The following is a 15,969-nucleotide window of genomic DNA, read 5'->3' on the forward strand; positions in this document are numbered from 1 at the left end:
GTTAATGTTCTAATGAATACTCTTTTATCTTACTTAGATCCGATATGAAGTCAATTGTTTTGATACTGGCCACAGCTGGTAACAGGGAAGTGACCAATGCCAATGTGAGCTCACGTGATGTGCGCACACCACTTTTGCTGGCTTGTGCAATTGGAAATTTGGCTATAGCACAGCTTTTAATTTGGGTAAGATTTTATTTATATTCAAAATTAATTATTTATTATAAAACTAATTTAACTATTGTACACAGAATGGTGCCAATATAAAACATACCGATCAAGAAGGTCGCACTTGTTTGGCTTATGCACGTGCAGCACAATCTTTGGCTACAGCCAAATCATTAAAAGCTGCCGCCGCTGCTACCGCTGCAGCACAACCACATAACACAAATACCAATTCAAGTAGTGCTAGTAACGCAAGCTCAACATCATCTTCATCGGCTACAGCTACAGCATCCGTTTCAGCCACTGGCTCATTGTCAGCTACGAACACAACAAGCTCCAACTCCAACGCCACGGCAAATAGCATCAGTAGCAATGGCATACCAGCACCACAATACAGCGTTGAGGAGACCACAGCATTGGTTGAATTACTGACGGGTTTAGGCTGCCCAGAATCGGCACCGCTAACAGCGAGTGGCACATTGCCGAGACGACGAGATACTCTCGGCACGCCATATGAAAAGACGGTGTCAGGCGTTATTTAAAGATAAAGAGTTTTATAAAAAAAAAAAATTTAGTTAAAATGAAAAATATACAAATATAATAATATTAAATATTTATAGTCATTAGTCAGCGTACTAAATAAGTACTAAAAAGTACTAACAAAGTACTAAATAAGTACTAAAAGTGTACTAAATAAGTACTAAAAAATATAATTAATTTAAAATGTAACAAATATGCTTGAAATATTAACTAATATTACTAAAGATCTGTACTAAAAAGTACTAAATTATTTATTTTATAGCAAATTTTCATGTTGTTTTTTATTTTTGTTTGTATTTTTTATGTAAATAAAAAAGAAAAAAGAGAAAAGTAAAAGAAACGCGCACTTCTAAAGCTAACTTTGTTTGTGTGTCGTGTCTCATGTGTAAGAATTTTAATTAACTTATAACGTATAACATTCTGTATTGAAAATATAAAAAGATAATGTTTTTAACTAAGTCGTAAAATACTGTTAAAATTTTCATTTAAACAATTTAAAAGATTTTAAGCTAAACGTTAAGCCTTTTAGTTTTGTTATATAAATTTTATAAGTGTAGCTGGCCAAGTTAAATGCATATATAGTCCAGCTGTTTCCTTTTAAATGTAAACTGTATGTATGTAAAGTGTCTGTTTGATTTTTATTAAATAATATTGATATAATATAAGTTTTTTGTTTTAATATTTAATGTTTAATGTTTACATTATGTATAATTCTTAAAGGAACATAATTTTAAGTAATGAATGGCTTATAAAATGCTTATATTATATATTACGCTGGTATAGTCCAAACTTATATACATATATCCTAATATGGTTTCACCAATTCCGTTACCAAATTTGATTATAGTTGTATTAATTTTTTTTTTTTTGTTTTTTCAATTTTAATATTTTTAAAATATTTAAAGTATAATAATAATATTATAATAATATTTTTGTTTTTGTTTTTACAACAATAGTATAACATATGTCATACAATTTAATTATAAATTGAAACGTAATCTCAATAGTGAAGGTATTGTTTTTTATTTTTCTGTTTTGTTTATAAAACTTAAATTGAATAAAAAATTCAATATTAAAAAAATTAAATCTAAAAAAATTTTTATTTTTTTGTTAAAAGTACAAAGCGAGTTTTGAATTTATACTGGAATTTTTTTTTTTCACCTCCCAGACTTATATTCATCTGTCTATTTTGTTTTTGTGGTTACCTGTATTGTGTCTAAATAAAATCGTATAAAAATATGTATAATTATTTGAAAACTAAATAGTCGCCCTTATGAAACGTGGAATAACATTAGCATGACTTTCTCACTATTACGTACCTAGATCACGTTCTATACATAATAAATCATGCAACAAATAATGTGTCTACAAATAGAATAATATTGAAATTTACAAATAATAATAAAAATATAATTAATTAACTCACACAATTATACTACAAAGTGAATTTGTTAATAAAATCTTTCACAGCAAATTAACAAAACTCCAGAAAAATGTGCGAACATAAAAGTCAAGTACGGCTTTGAGTCAGTTGTTTAAGGTGCGCTGACTCTGAGCTTCAAATTTAGCAGGGTGCGTGTTCAATACTTGGTACTTGCAGACTCAAAAAATTATTTACGAATAGTTAAATGCAAGAATTATTTCCAAGACAACTGATGATGGGTATTTGGCAATACTCGAGACAGTTGTATGGTCAGCCAAAAATTCAATTAATTAAAATAATATAAAATGAATTTTTGTTGTTGTAGTTCACTATTGTTCGAAAAACCTCTTTATGAAACTAAATATATCCAAAAATTTAGTAAATATACTTCATAGGTTCAATTTTACAAAGCACATAATTGTTGGTTTAATACAAAAAAGCAATTTTTTGAATTTTAAAAAACCTTTTCTACCCAACTTTTCTAACCAACTAATTGTAAAAGTGGTTGTAAATTGTTTACTATATCTTAAAGTCACTTATCTAAATATTTACTAAATATATACTAAATTTTTCAATGCACATTTAATTGTTGGTTTTAAAGTGTCATTTATTTAAGTTTTAAATAAAACTTTAGTAAGCAATATCAAACATTTAACTTGTCTTAAGTGTCTTAAGTTGTCTTAAGTTACTTGTCTTAAGTGTGTATTGTAAAAGTAGCTTAAAAATGATTTACTCTTAAAAAATGAAAAAGTTTTTTATTATAATTTAAATTTCAAATTAAGGTCTTTCATATTTCTGGATCTTGGAACTTTAAAAACTATTTATAATAGTTCAAAATTCTAAGCATTTTTAATGCTTTTCTACTTTTAAGCATTTCAATATCTGACTCTATTATAGCAATCCAATGGGTTTCAAGAAGACATAGACCTTATGTCTCAGAACTTTTCATCTTCCTATATGAAGAATCTAGGCGTGTCTGTATAGCCATTTACAATTTTTCCAATTTTTTTTAATTAACCCTTTAATAATATGAATAATACTAATAAAAATTTAATTAGAATTTATTTTATACAAATTATTTATATAATTGGAAATTATTAATATTATATCTTTAAATATAATTTTTGTATAGTTATATATTTATTTATTAATATAATTAAACTTCACCGCATTTACTACTCAAGCATTCGGCTGATTTTATATATACTTAATATCTAATCCGATTAGTCAATTTTCGTTACATTAGCAAACTTACGAGTATAAATGATAACAATTACTATATAACATAAATAAAAGGGAAATATCTTTCAAATAATTTTTTTATATTTCCATTAAAAAATGAATCCGGGGAGGGATTGTTTAAATTAACAAATTTTTACTTTTAAATTTCAAATCGTTTATAATGTGTACAATATATATATAACATACTGCAGTAGTACAGAAAACTAAACCCAAAAATATATATTGTTGTTTATGTATAATATAGAAATAAAAGGAAACCAGTCTAGATTTAAATGAAAACGAAATTTATGAAGAAGGTATTAAATAATGTATATAAAATGACTGATTATTTAAGGTTTCTTCACTTTAAAACTTGGATGATATTAGATTTTATATATATGAAAAATATACAAATCTTATGGACAATTCTTAGTCACTTAATAATATATATTTACAATAATATATGTTTGTATGCCACTTTCTTTTTTAGAGAGAGAGAGCCAAGTCATTATCTATCAAGGTTTTTTGATTTCACGGCTAGCACTTCTTAATCGTCGATCGACCGATTCGAGTTTTAAAATATTATATATTTGTTTTTAAAAAAATTTTCAAAAAACTACTGATGATAAATTAGATATATTATTTTCATTTGTTTTTTACTAACAAAAAAAAAAATTTATAAAACTTATCTTATTTTATTTTTTTTTTATATTTAATATTTAATATTTTTCTGGTTCAGAGTAAATTGAATTCATTTTTAATATTTCGTTGTAATAGCAATTATACTAATACAACAACTGTTTTTTATATACATTATAATATACAACGGAAGATCTGTTAAGCGCATATGGATATGAATTAAACTAGTTTCACTGTACGTTTAAGAGAGCTCTTTACTTAAAGAATCATACTTTGAATAACAACTAAAGTCTAGTAAATATTGCACGATTAACAGAAGTATTCGTTTATGAAAGCGACTACTGCACAGAATTTTCATAGTGAGGTTTCGAATAGTAGTGAACTACAACAACAAAAAATTTTTTATATTATTTTAATTAACAAGACAAGAATTTTTTGCTGACCATGCAGAATTTTCATAGCATGATAAGACCTGTAGTGATACAAATATAAAGAAATGTGAAATGGTTGAAATCCTAACCTCATACTCAAGACAAAAAGTGTTTCTTAATAAGATTAGGACCAACAATGACAGCTGTTAATGTTTAAATAATTCTATTATTGTTAATGAGAAAGAATAATTCACTTTTTAAATTTATTTTTTTATAATTGAGAGGATAATAGAATCTTTAATAGCAATAATTAGTATATACATTAGTATATACTTTAAATATTTTAAATCTCTTTTTACAAGCCCAGTAATAATATCGGCGGAGTACTTTTTATTTTAATTTATTTATTTTATTTTAATTTGTTTTATTTTATTTTATTTTATTTTATTTTATTTTATTTTATTTTATTTTGTTTTACTTTATTTTATTTTATTTTATTTTATTTTATTTTATTTTATTTTATTTTATTTTATTTTATTTTATTTTATTTTATTTTATTTACTATTAAATTAATCTTGATATTTCACGGAATTTATATTAACTCTTTAAAAAACTCTTTAAAAAACATTTATAAATATTTGTGTATACAAATATTAGTTGTATATAATAACAAAAATATATAAACTGTTGTAATATATATATACATATGCAATACGGTATTACATATGTATATATAAAGATATCATTGAGACTTGAACCCAATAAAAACACCTCTTAGGAATGAATAGAGAAGATTTCCACGGAATTGAGGAAATTTCATTCCAATAATCAGGGGAGAGAGATGTGAACATGAATATATAGAAACATCAAAATTTGTTATTTTCTGAATAACACAAAGATTTAATTATATATATCTATAATAAAAAATTTTTTTTCTTAAAGAAATATAAAATCTTTTTAACCATATTGCACTAAGGACAAAAAAAATTCTACTGAACATCTCCTGAACATTCAGATAAAATATAAATCAACTCGTCTTTGTACTTTAGAGTTTCACTACAAATTTAATAAAATAATACTTTAAAATTTTTAGTTTTTATTAAAGTTTAATTATAATTAAATTTGTTTATTAATATGATATTAAGAGAACACTGAGTGTGAGAAGAGTATTAATATTAATATTAAAAAACAGAAAACAATATAAAATATGTATTAATATGTATATGTATAATTTAACTTTATATAACATTAATACATGAAATATATATTTCATTCAATATAATATATATTTGCATATTAGCTCCAAATAATTTATATTAGAAGAAAATATTATTTATATTACAATAAAAATATTACCAAATATAGACTTACGTACGCAACTTGCTTATTTAAAATATTTAAATAAAAAATGACATTAATTAAAAATAAAAAGAATTAATAAAGAACAAAAATTTAAAACTTAAAATATTAATTAAAAATTAAATAACTTTAAGTGTCCATTTCACAATCATAGCTTAAGTCTAGAAACTGACTTCAGTAAGAGTCACAACAGTAAAACTGATGACTTAAGCATGACTAGAGTTGGTGTTAAGATTTAAGCTATTATTGTAAAATCGACACTACATAGTGTGAAGTCCCTTCATTAAACACAAAAAAGAGCAACATATATTTGTGTATATAGACGGTGAAGTTTCTCTACAGCGGCTTCAGTGGTGGACGGCACCAGTAATTCAATTCAAAGACCTGTTCGATATGTAAAAAAAACATCTTATGTAGGAAAAATAAAAGCATTGGATTACCAATATTGCACTTCTGGAAGAAATGTTCTTTTATGAGAACAGCCGTTTAACAGACCTTAGAACTGTATGTATATAGTTTGTAGCAACTATCAACACAAGTTATTGTACTTTGATTTCAATTAAAAGTCGCGACAATTACAGTTCTCATATTGAATTTATTTTAAAAATAATAACATATTAAAAAAAATATTTAATTAGTAATTTATTATAATTAATAACACTTTCTACATAAAATGTCTCTTTTGACTATAATCAGAGGTCAAAGTAATGTTATATCTTTCCGCCCTATACTTTAATAATGAAAATCACAGAGTAGAGTTCTAAACATACAATAGCTAACTGTACGTTTTACGCTAACTATATACATATTGATGTACTCTAAATATAGATATTTGTCTCTTTTCAGTAATGTTTTGCTATTGTTTACTAGTTGATAGTAAATAGGATATATACTATCTAATTAATGATAAATTAGAAATAGTCAACTCTAATCGAACACTCTATAATTTATTTAATAATTCTTCTGAATTTCGAACTTTAACTTGTTTTTTGTATAATATTAATTACTATATACTATTACATTCCGGCGTTGATTAGGTTTTTGAAAATTCTGATTAAGGTGTGTACTTATCTGAATCTTAAAGAGTTCACTTGATAATATTTATAAGACAGAATAATATAATATTCCATATTAAAATCTGAAACTCAAAATAAATAAATCTCAATTAGAAAAACGAAATATAAAGTGACTGTCTTGTTTACTTATATTAACTTATACAATATTTATACATATATATATATATATATATATATTTTTATATATATATATATATATTTAACATTTCAGTACTGTAAACTTAAACAAAATTAAAAAATTAGAAATATTTCTTGATTTATATGATAATAACGAAAAATTATTTGGGGTTAAAATATAAGAAAATAATGTCTCTTACTATATATATAACTGATTTATCGTACATAAAAAATTAATTTCATGTACTTTTAAAAAACTTTTTAAATAAAGTTTTATAATATATTATTTAAATGCAGGATAAAATAAATGTTTAGACTAAAAAACTAAAAACAAAATAAAATGTTTAATAACATACAATTATTATTTTTTGAATTAAAAAAAAAAAAAATATTTAAAAGAACATAAGGTCTATCTTCTATATTATATATAACAATTAATATATTTGAATTGATGTACGTAAATATATTGCAAAGAAAAAGCTAGCAAAATTTAAAAACAATTTAATTGGCAAAAAAACAAAAAATTAATAAAAAATAAATAAATAATTAATAAAGACTTTATTTGTAAAGACATCTAATTTGTTCTAAAATTTTTTAAATAAATTATTATTTATAGAAACATTTTTCAAACTGTTCTCTCAGCTTGAAACCTATAATAAAATGAAGGTAAGGTTAGGTTTTAATGGGGCGAGTTTGACAGCATGGGACTCTTATTTTAAGATGTAGCCCTATGTATGGTTTAGTCTTCTGTTAAGTTTCTATAATATGTGAATTTCTGATACAGGAGCACAGTACAGTCTATTGTGATAAAAGTAAACAATGTCATATCAGATCACAAATAGTGCTATATTATAGCATGTACATACGTGCAGTTATAAAGCAAAAAAAAAATATTTAAGCCGGTAAATTCCATATACCAGATTTCATGAAGACGTTTCCCCATCCTAATAAATTTCTAAATTATTGTTCTAGAGATTTCCTATGATAAGTGTATTCTTGACACAAGAAGCCAACTTCATAACTTTAAGCAATTTATTTCTTTTAAAAATTCTGTGAGAATTCCAACATCAGTTTCCGTTAATTTTCCATATACCGTCAAAATAGATTCTTCAAGAATTGGAGTAATGCTCTTTGCCAATACTGAACATCTACATAATAAATGAAAGCTTAATAATTTGTCATATTCTTCTTAGCAGAGTCCCCCTCCTCCCCTTTCGATGAGCGGAGCTCTGAAGCTCATATGAAACCGTTTTACATCCCATATGTGGCTCTCATGTCCTTAGTTTACCGCTAGCCAAATACCCTACATATCGATATAATCCCACCCCTTCACTTAGTCCCAATCTACCTACGCTACGTCTCTGCTTTCTGGCTTAAATAAACCTACTCCACTAGCTATTCAGCCTCTTCCTCATATCTCTCTTTCCTGATTACTGGAATGAAGTTGCCACATTGCTGTGAAAACCTTCGCCATTCATTGTTAAAAGATGGTTTTAGTGGGTTTAAGTCCAACACTGTGACTTTTGATTCTTTATACTTCTCCCAATTTCTAGAACGTTTAGGCGTTACTTAGTAAACTGGGTTGACATGCGTCTTATCTCACATAAGGTAATACCTAATATATATTTGTGGCATATTGCCCGGATATAGCATATAGGTACTGTAAAAAAAATAACTTACTTAATAATAATAAAAAATACTTACGAGGTAAATATAAATTTTTGAAGCAATTCATTCGTTCAGCTTAAGTGGTGATTATAGTAAACTTTTTAAGAATTATATTTATTTTATTAATTATTATAAAAAATTATAGATTTCAAAAAATCTATTTATATACAAATATAAAGAACAACTTTTTATATGCAATTATATTTGCCTAAAAACTAGCTAAAGCAGAGTTACCAAATACTTATGGAGTAAAAGTTCTCTCATTCCTCTTAACTGTACTATGTTTCAAGTTCCCAATTTTCATTTTAATAGATATTTTTTCTTAACAGAGCAGAATTACCGATTTCACCAGTAATCGCTAACAGAGTTTTCACTGTATATAGAAAATGTAAGAATAATTTACTTTAATAATAATATTTAGGTATGTCGAACCAGCCAGCTGGACAAAATGACGGTTTGCGGAACTACTTAATTTGAGAAACATATATGAAAAGACAATCACTGATCCACACATAAACGGCTTGACCTGGCAACGTTGCAAGTCTAAGTATTTTTTATTCAGGTATAGAAAGTTCCTTTAGACGAAAAATTTTGTTAACCTGATAGAATTGTGGGTTCTGTCTGGTGAGGTCAGGAATGATATTACTTTGTTTTTATACAATATTTATATCTGCACTTTTTATTAAGCAAATACCAATATTCCTTTAATAGTTCAAAATAGTAAGGTTTGGTGTTACCTTTTTATCGAACCATATGTTTTTTCGTCCCTTTTAGAAATACCATTTAAATTTAGATACTGTTTTTTCTTTAAAAAAAAAATAATAAAATATATATGTTATATATATAACATATATACATTATTTAATTCCGCCACTATTCAGAACCCTACCATATGGTGGAACAAAATAAATTTATCTAGAACAATCTAGTGTTCATAACTTACTCTATGGGATTAAAGATATAAAAACCATGCTAGACACAAACTAAACAATAGGGTTACAAATATTGCGGCCCTTGCTGATACAGTATGAAGTCTTTAACTTTGATAGAAGCGCAGAAATATCATATATAGGATGTCAACCAAAAGTAATCACAACCAACTTCTCTTGTACCACAGATTTAAATGATGCCACAGTTCTATGCATCGATCCCTTTCTTCGCATGAAAGATACATAAACACCTATTGCAAGGCAGATAACATCAGTCAGATCGAATACCAGCAAAGATTGTCAGCCCTCCATACCGGTACAGTGGTCCATAGAGTTGCAACCCTACACAATACTCAACAGTCCTCAATTTGATATCTCTTTGAAAGAAAATCATTATCCATATACAACAAGAGCTATCCTGACCTAACAACGCTCCAGATATAACTAAGTGCTAAATGGTTACTTATCACAACTAAACACAGCCATTCCCAATGTGTGCTTTACTTACAGCTATACTCCTCATGATGTCACTCATCTATTAACTTGTATCAACATACCAATTCCATTTCAGCTCTATTGGTTAATGTTTGTCTCATTAAACTTACAAAAGCATCTTCACATGGACTCAGTCTAGAATATCAGTATAGAATATCTTTCCCGCGCATTCCCCTCCCAATCTCTTGTGTATGTTTTGTCATACTTATATGGACTTGCTCTCCCAATTTCTGTGAGCCACAACAATTAGCAAATATGATCACAGCCATATCCAGAACACCATATAAATAACGCCAATACTACAATAAATACCGATACACAAACTATTATATTATCTAAATTCGACAGTTTGGATTTCGTCTATATTCTACTTAAGGGTTCTTGCGAAGAACGTGGTGGCAATACGGCGAAACATCACTACATGGAAAGTTATCTGACGGCCTACAACTGCAACCAACCCATCAATATTGTCTGTTAATGTTAAAACCTTATGGTTGCTATACGTATTAGATGCTATACGTGTGCTTACTGCAATATTAATGGTGCACTCTAACGGAAAGACTCTTATACAACCCGACAATTAGACTGCGTAGAAGTTGCTATGATCACGACGTGGTATCCATTTAGTTACTTTCTATGTTATTGCCCATGACTACTCTTAACTCTAACCCCAACTCATTCAGTCCCCTATTCACGTATTCGTATTGTAATCCTTACATGTTATCTGCTGTTCAGATCCCGGTGGGCTACAACAACTACCAGCATAGGAAGTCGATCGTTCCCGTACCGGCCTTGCAGAGATAGTAAAGGTAGATTCATTAGATCTTAAAGACCAGATGGCTTAATCTTGAAGACCAGTTGGTTTAACAAAAGATAACATACGCAGATTTAATCTTATCAACGGTTAGGGTAGCTTGTCTCTCCTTGGCAGCTTGAGAGCATCATCACGTACAATAACTGTCACCCAATGGAAGTGATGATACACGCTCGTTCAACATAACCTCGCCCCTTCGAACAGGTGATCTTCAACTTTTTAAAAGTTTTCAAATCTTTATAATATACATTTTTATACTAAAAACAAAAATAAAATTAAGAACGTATTATGCTTTCTATATTCATAGAGTAAAAAATCCTTGCGAACTTGCAAAATTCTAAAGAATGTAGAAGAATGTTCTCTTTTATGGCCGGCACTGTAGTTGCTATGCAATTCTTGCAAGCAATCACATGCATATGACGCAGCACACTTTTAGGCATTTTGCATTAAAACTATTGTTGCTTTTTTAACAAATTATAGTCGTAGTGGGGATGGACACAATTTAAATACTTCAATATTTGATTTTTGTTTGAACTTGTTATGTATTTGTTTTGCTCTTTTTTTACTATGAAAGTTCAATACAGTAAATAGTATTGTTTAGCTTATTTTTTAGATTTGATTTTCTTAAGGTAGAATTCCAATTCTTTACCCTCCAAGATATAACCATCAGCACGACCACATTGACCGGGGCGGGATGAGATGCAGGCTGCACATATAAAAGAAAAAAAATAAATTAGAAATAAATATTGAGAATATATAAATAAGGCATGAGTCCATAATTTTAAAATATTATTTGTATGCAATAAAATCAGAGTAACTATGACAAGCTATCATATCCAACAGGCATACGCTTCGCTCAAAATAAGTTCCGCGCATTAAATTTGTTGGTCGCTTTATGTTTTAACATCATTTTTAGCTCAAGCACAACACTAACACAAATAATATTAAAATTATTTACACCATGTAGACACGTGAACATACCTAAGATACGACCAGAAATGAATTGATCTTCCAAAGCCTGTTCAACCTTAGCGAACTTTTGGCGTTCCAAATACTTCTTCATAACTTTGTCACTACGTTTCTTGTTTAAAACGTCATTTTCATCTTCTTTTTGTTGATGTTTGGGATTACGTTTGCGTCCCAATGGCAGGACATAGTGGGATTCATACCATTGACGGAATGGTGTGGCATCAATTACAACAATTGAGTTCTTCACCAAAGTTTTGGTACGTACCAATTCGTTATTGGAGGCATTGTATACAACATCGGCCACACGTGTCTTGCGTGTGATACCTTCAGAGGCCCAAGCAAAATTGCCAGTGTCTAGACGAAGTGCACGATGTTTAATGTTTCCACCGCGTGTGCGTACTTTGTGTATACGTGATGCACCAAGCTGAAAGTAATTAAATATTATTAATATGATACGCTTTGGATCTATTTAAAGTATATAAATGTTTACGGTTTTTTATTAAATTTATAAAATTGAAATAGACTTTAATGATGGGCAATTGTATTAAATTAAAACACTGTGTAAAGTGTGTAATATGTAACATTTTTTTTATTTAAGATTCTCCAACTTTCAGAGTTTTTTAGATTCTGAAAGTAAGAGTTATATGATTCGGCATTATTAAATAAAAAAAAATATTAAAAATCACATACTTTGTGTTTTAATTTAGTATACTTATTCACTGAACTTTACACCTCAATTTTATAAATACAAAAATGTTTTAATATATTTGATCAGTATTCCATACATATCCATTCATCACATTGATTCCACAAGGAAATCAATTAAGTTGACACGCTTTATCATCATATCATCGACAGTGAGCAACAGCTGTTTGAAAAGCAGTGACCACAAATGGTTTTTAATAGTTTTGTTAAGCCTGCGAATGCCATAGATTGCAGTTGTCTGGCGTTAACCAAAACCATTTGCTGTCTTCAAAACAACCGCGACTACCGCAACAAATACTTGCAATGTTGACATAGCACGAACGTTCCTAGTTTTTTACTTACTTTGGTGTTTGCAGCTGGGCGTCCCAACTCGAACTTACGCTTCTTGCGTAGGGATTTGCGTTTACCACCAGTGGCACGGCGCTTATGAGCACTATCACGACTAATACCTGTAACAAAACAATATGTCTTCTAGGTTAATTCCGTCAAAAAAAAAAAAAACAAACAAAACAATCTCTAGTTTTCAGTAAGCACTCATTTTTCAAGAAAATCTATCCATTAATTATACTTATACAGTTTTTATGAATTGTTTTTAAAGTTAGTTTTGTGTCTTTGCAAACACCGCCAAACAAACTTTTACATTTTTCTCTTTCAAAAATTTGCAATTATTACAGCACCCAACACAAAAATATATATTTTCACTTAAACTTTATAAAAGTTAACAAATTATTTCACATAGTTTTACATAAATTTCTTGTTATTATTAACGATGTTTAAAGATTTTCTTGAAAATATTCCAGCGCTTACAGAAAACCGCACTCACCCATCTTGAGTATGAACAGAGAAGGAAAGGAAGCAAAGAAGGCACCGAATGACTGACATTTGTTTTTAGCCAAAAATGTGGTGAAAAATTTGACATTGTCAATACTTCAGAGCAATTTGACAGCTAATGTGATGTTAGTGATGTATATTATGGACATTTTGGTAACCAAAATATGTATTCGTAAGTATAAACATGAGTTATGCAAATTTCTTGAATATATAATTGTTTTTTACAAAACATAACCATTTTTAATAAGTTTATCATAAGTAAGAATATACTTTATGTGTAAAAAGTATTTCAATTTACTTAGTATTAATGTTTGTAACTAAAGTGGGTTTTGTTTTGTTTTTTTTTTTTTTTTGAAAAATTTTATTCTTTTATTTATGACCAAAAATATTATATAATAATTTATTAGCGGGCTATTTGGTCATTTAAATAGAAATAAAAACTCTATAATTTATTATTTCTATTAATATTATTTATAAAAACAATTTATATTTTAATAAATAAATTAAAAAATAAATATAAACACATAATATATAAACAAATAAATAAATTTGATTTTAATGTTATATAAATTGTTTTTAAATATAAATAATAAATTATAGTTTTTTTACTTCTATTTAAATGACCCGCTAATAAATTTTCTTTTTTTTAAAATATTAACTTTTATTTAGAACGTTAATTTTTAGTATATTTCTGTAAGTCCCTTAATCAGGGAAATTATTAATATTAAAAACATCTATGCAATTTAATTTATTTATATTTATATTTTATATTTAATCTTAATTAGTAAGGTGTTTGGTTTCTAACTAGTTTATGTCTGTCTGATAACAGTTTTATCATACATGAGTTATACAAAACCAAATCTTATAGGTTATTTTGCAGTTAACTTGCTATATATTTTTATATTGTCTCGCCGATATAATTACCAGTTTGGTCATGTGATATTCGTTTTTTTTCAATATTTCCGTTTTCCTTATTTGTTTGTATTATTTATATTATATTTATATTATTTACATTTTCATAAAAGCCTTTAAAAAAAATATTTTTAATCCAACTAACTATTTTTTTGTATGAAGCAATAACATTTTATTTAAAAATCAATTTGTTAGTTTCAATCTAAATTATGATAATGCATTTCTTTTATTATGGATATTTATTACTTATACATACATTATACAAAATAGAGAAAACTAGAGCACTCATTTACTATTTGGAAGTGAAAAAACTATACAAAAAATGAAAAATCTTGTTGTTATTGAAAATTAAATAATCACCTATAAGAATTTATAATATTTAAAAACAAAATTTCTTAAAAAAGTTTTTTATATCAAAAAGTTTAGTTTGAATTAAAAACTATATATAACAATCGTAAAGTTTCTCTTAAATATTTCACCGAAAATAAAAACTAAATTGAAATCAGTTTTATTTAAAATATAATATCATTAATATTTTTTCGTACAAATAGAGAAAGAATATATCTGAATAGCTTTGTCTTTAAAATTATTTTATTCAAAATATGCATCATTCTACAAATGTGATCCCTTTTAACAATTTTTAAAATCGATTTAAGCACTCACCTTAAAAAGAATTTTACATTAAAACGTTTTAGCTCACTAAAACCAGTTCAATATAAATTTTGATTTTTTGTTCGACTTGTCCGATTCACTTCGTGACGAACCGATTTTATACTAAAATCCTTCAATCAAAATTACAACTGAATAACAATTTGTACAAAATCAAGTTCAAATTAAAATCATAGTTCTTAATAGTTTAATTGTGCTGTGATATTATGAATTACTCTCATAAGCTAAAGCAAAACAAATTGAAATTTATTTTAACGTTCAGCATTTTTATTTAACAGCACAACTACAAAACTAAAAGGCACTATAATTATGTTTTACACCAGCAAATCTGACAAGTAATATATAGAATAAAGTAAGTTTTTACTTTTTTCAACAGTTTTTGCATTTCTGCATTTTCTGTTTCTTAAACAGATTTAACAATACAATTAACAGCCTTACAAAAAACAGTACTAAAACCAAAACAATGATTTGCAAATAAAAGTACAATTAGGATTTTATACTTTTGACTAAAAGTTCTAAATATACTTTGTTAATAATAAAATAATTGCCAATATTTCGCAATTAATTAATTTTACATACCTTTTTAGAAAATAATGTATATCAACATTATTTAATTAATTTTAAGTAATTATCTGACACATTCATAATATGCTAAACTAGTATTTTCGAAAAACTTGTAATCTTGAGTAGAGAACTATAAACCACTTTAATCAAAATATAAGGAAGGTATTGAGACCATGCTTGGTATTCGGTAAAGTTATCATATAATAGATATCTGAATGCATTTTCTAAGTTCCTTTTTGGTTAAAGTATGAGTTAAAGTTAGTTAAAAGTTAAAGTTAGAAAAAGTAAAATAAATTTAACTGAAATTAAAGAAAAATATAATTAAAGCGATATTTCTTTATATATTTATTTTTCTTCAGATATTATTTCTTTCAATATTTTTAAATTTCAAACTCAGTTCAAAGTGTTGTCACAAGAATCAGCTGTTGTTATATTGAATACCAAATAGACTATCAACGCTAATGCCCCGGTAACTCGGTAACTAAACAATATGATAATTTCAT

The 15,969-nt window shown here is 26.8% G+C and overlaps 2 protein-coding genes across 4 annotated transcripts in view; one reads left to right on the plus strand and one right to left on the minus strand.

The window, feature by feature from the left end:
* The window catches only part of LOC119689530 (centaurin-gamma-1A), a 424,668-nt gene extending 423,902 nt beyond the window's left edge, over positions 1–766 (plus strand). For all 3 annotated transcript variants that reach the window (XM_038104373.1, XM_038104374.1, XM_038104375.1), the window contains 2 exons: positions 38–185; positions 251–766. In XM_038104373.1, the coding sequence (XP_037960301.1) occupies positions 38–185; positions 251–706 (604 nt within the window). In that variant the 3' untranslated portion in view covers positions 707–766. The remainder of the gene's footprint in view (positions 1–37; positions 186–250) is intronic.
* Positions 767–11,333: 10,567 nt separating this feature from the next.
* Positions 11,334–13,419, minus strand: LOC119689855 (40S ribosomal protein S8). Its single transcript, XM_038104776.1, has 4 exons — positions 13,314–13,419; positions 12,833–12,939; positions 11,798–12,209; positions 11,334–11,522 (listed from the first exon to the last, which is right to left on the minus strand). Exons 1-4 carry the CDS (start codon positions 13,315–13,317, stop codon positions 11,419–11,421), a joined length of 627 nt encoding a protein of 208 aa, XP_037960704.1. The 5' UTR covers positions 13,318–13,419; the 3' UTR covers positions 11,334–11,418.
* Between the last annotated feature and the right edge of the window lie 2,550 nt (positions 13,420–15,969).

This window comes from Teleopsis dalmanni, chromosome X (assembly GCF_002237135.1).
Source record: "Teleopsis dalmanni isolate 2A chromosome X, ASM223713v2, whole genome shotgun sequence".
In the NCBI taxonomy this organism is placed as follows: Eukaryota; Metazoa; Arthropoda; class Insecta; order Diptera; family Diopsidae; genus Teleopsis; species Teleopsis dalmanni.

Bases quoted from the DNA above. Each gene is read 5' to 3' on its own strand.
- LOC119689855 (XM_038104776.1), bottom strand. The intron at 12,210-12,832 runs GTAAGTAAAAAA...AATTACTTTCAG, and splicing joins GCCCAGCTGCAAACACCAAA to CTTGGTGCATCACGTATACA. The intron at 11,523-11,797 runs GTATGTTCACGT...TTATATGTGCAG, and splicing joins CATTTCTGGTCGTATCTTAG to CCTGCATCTCATCCCGCCCC.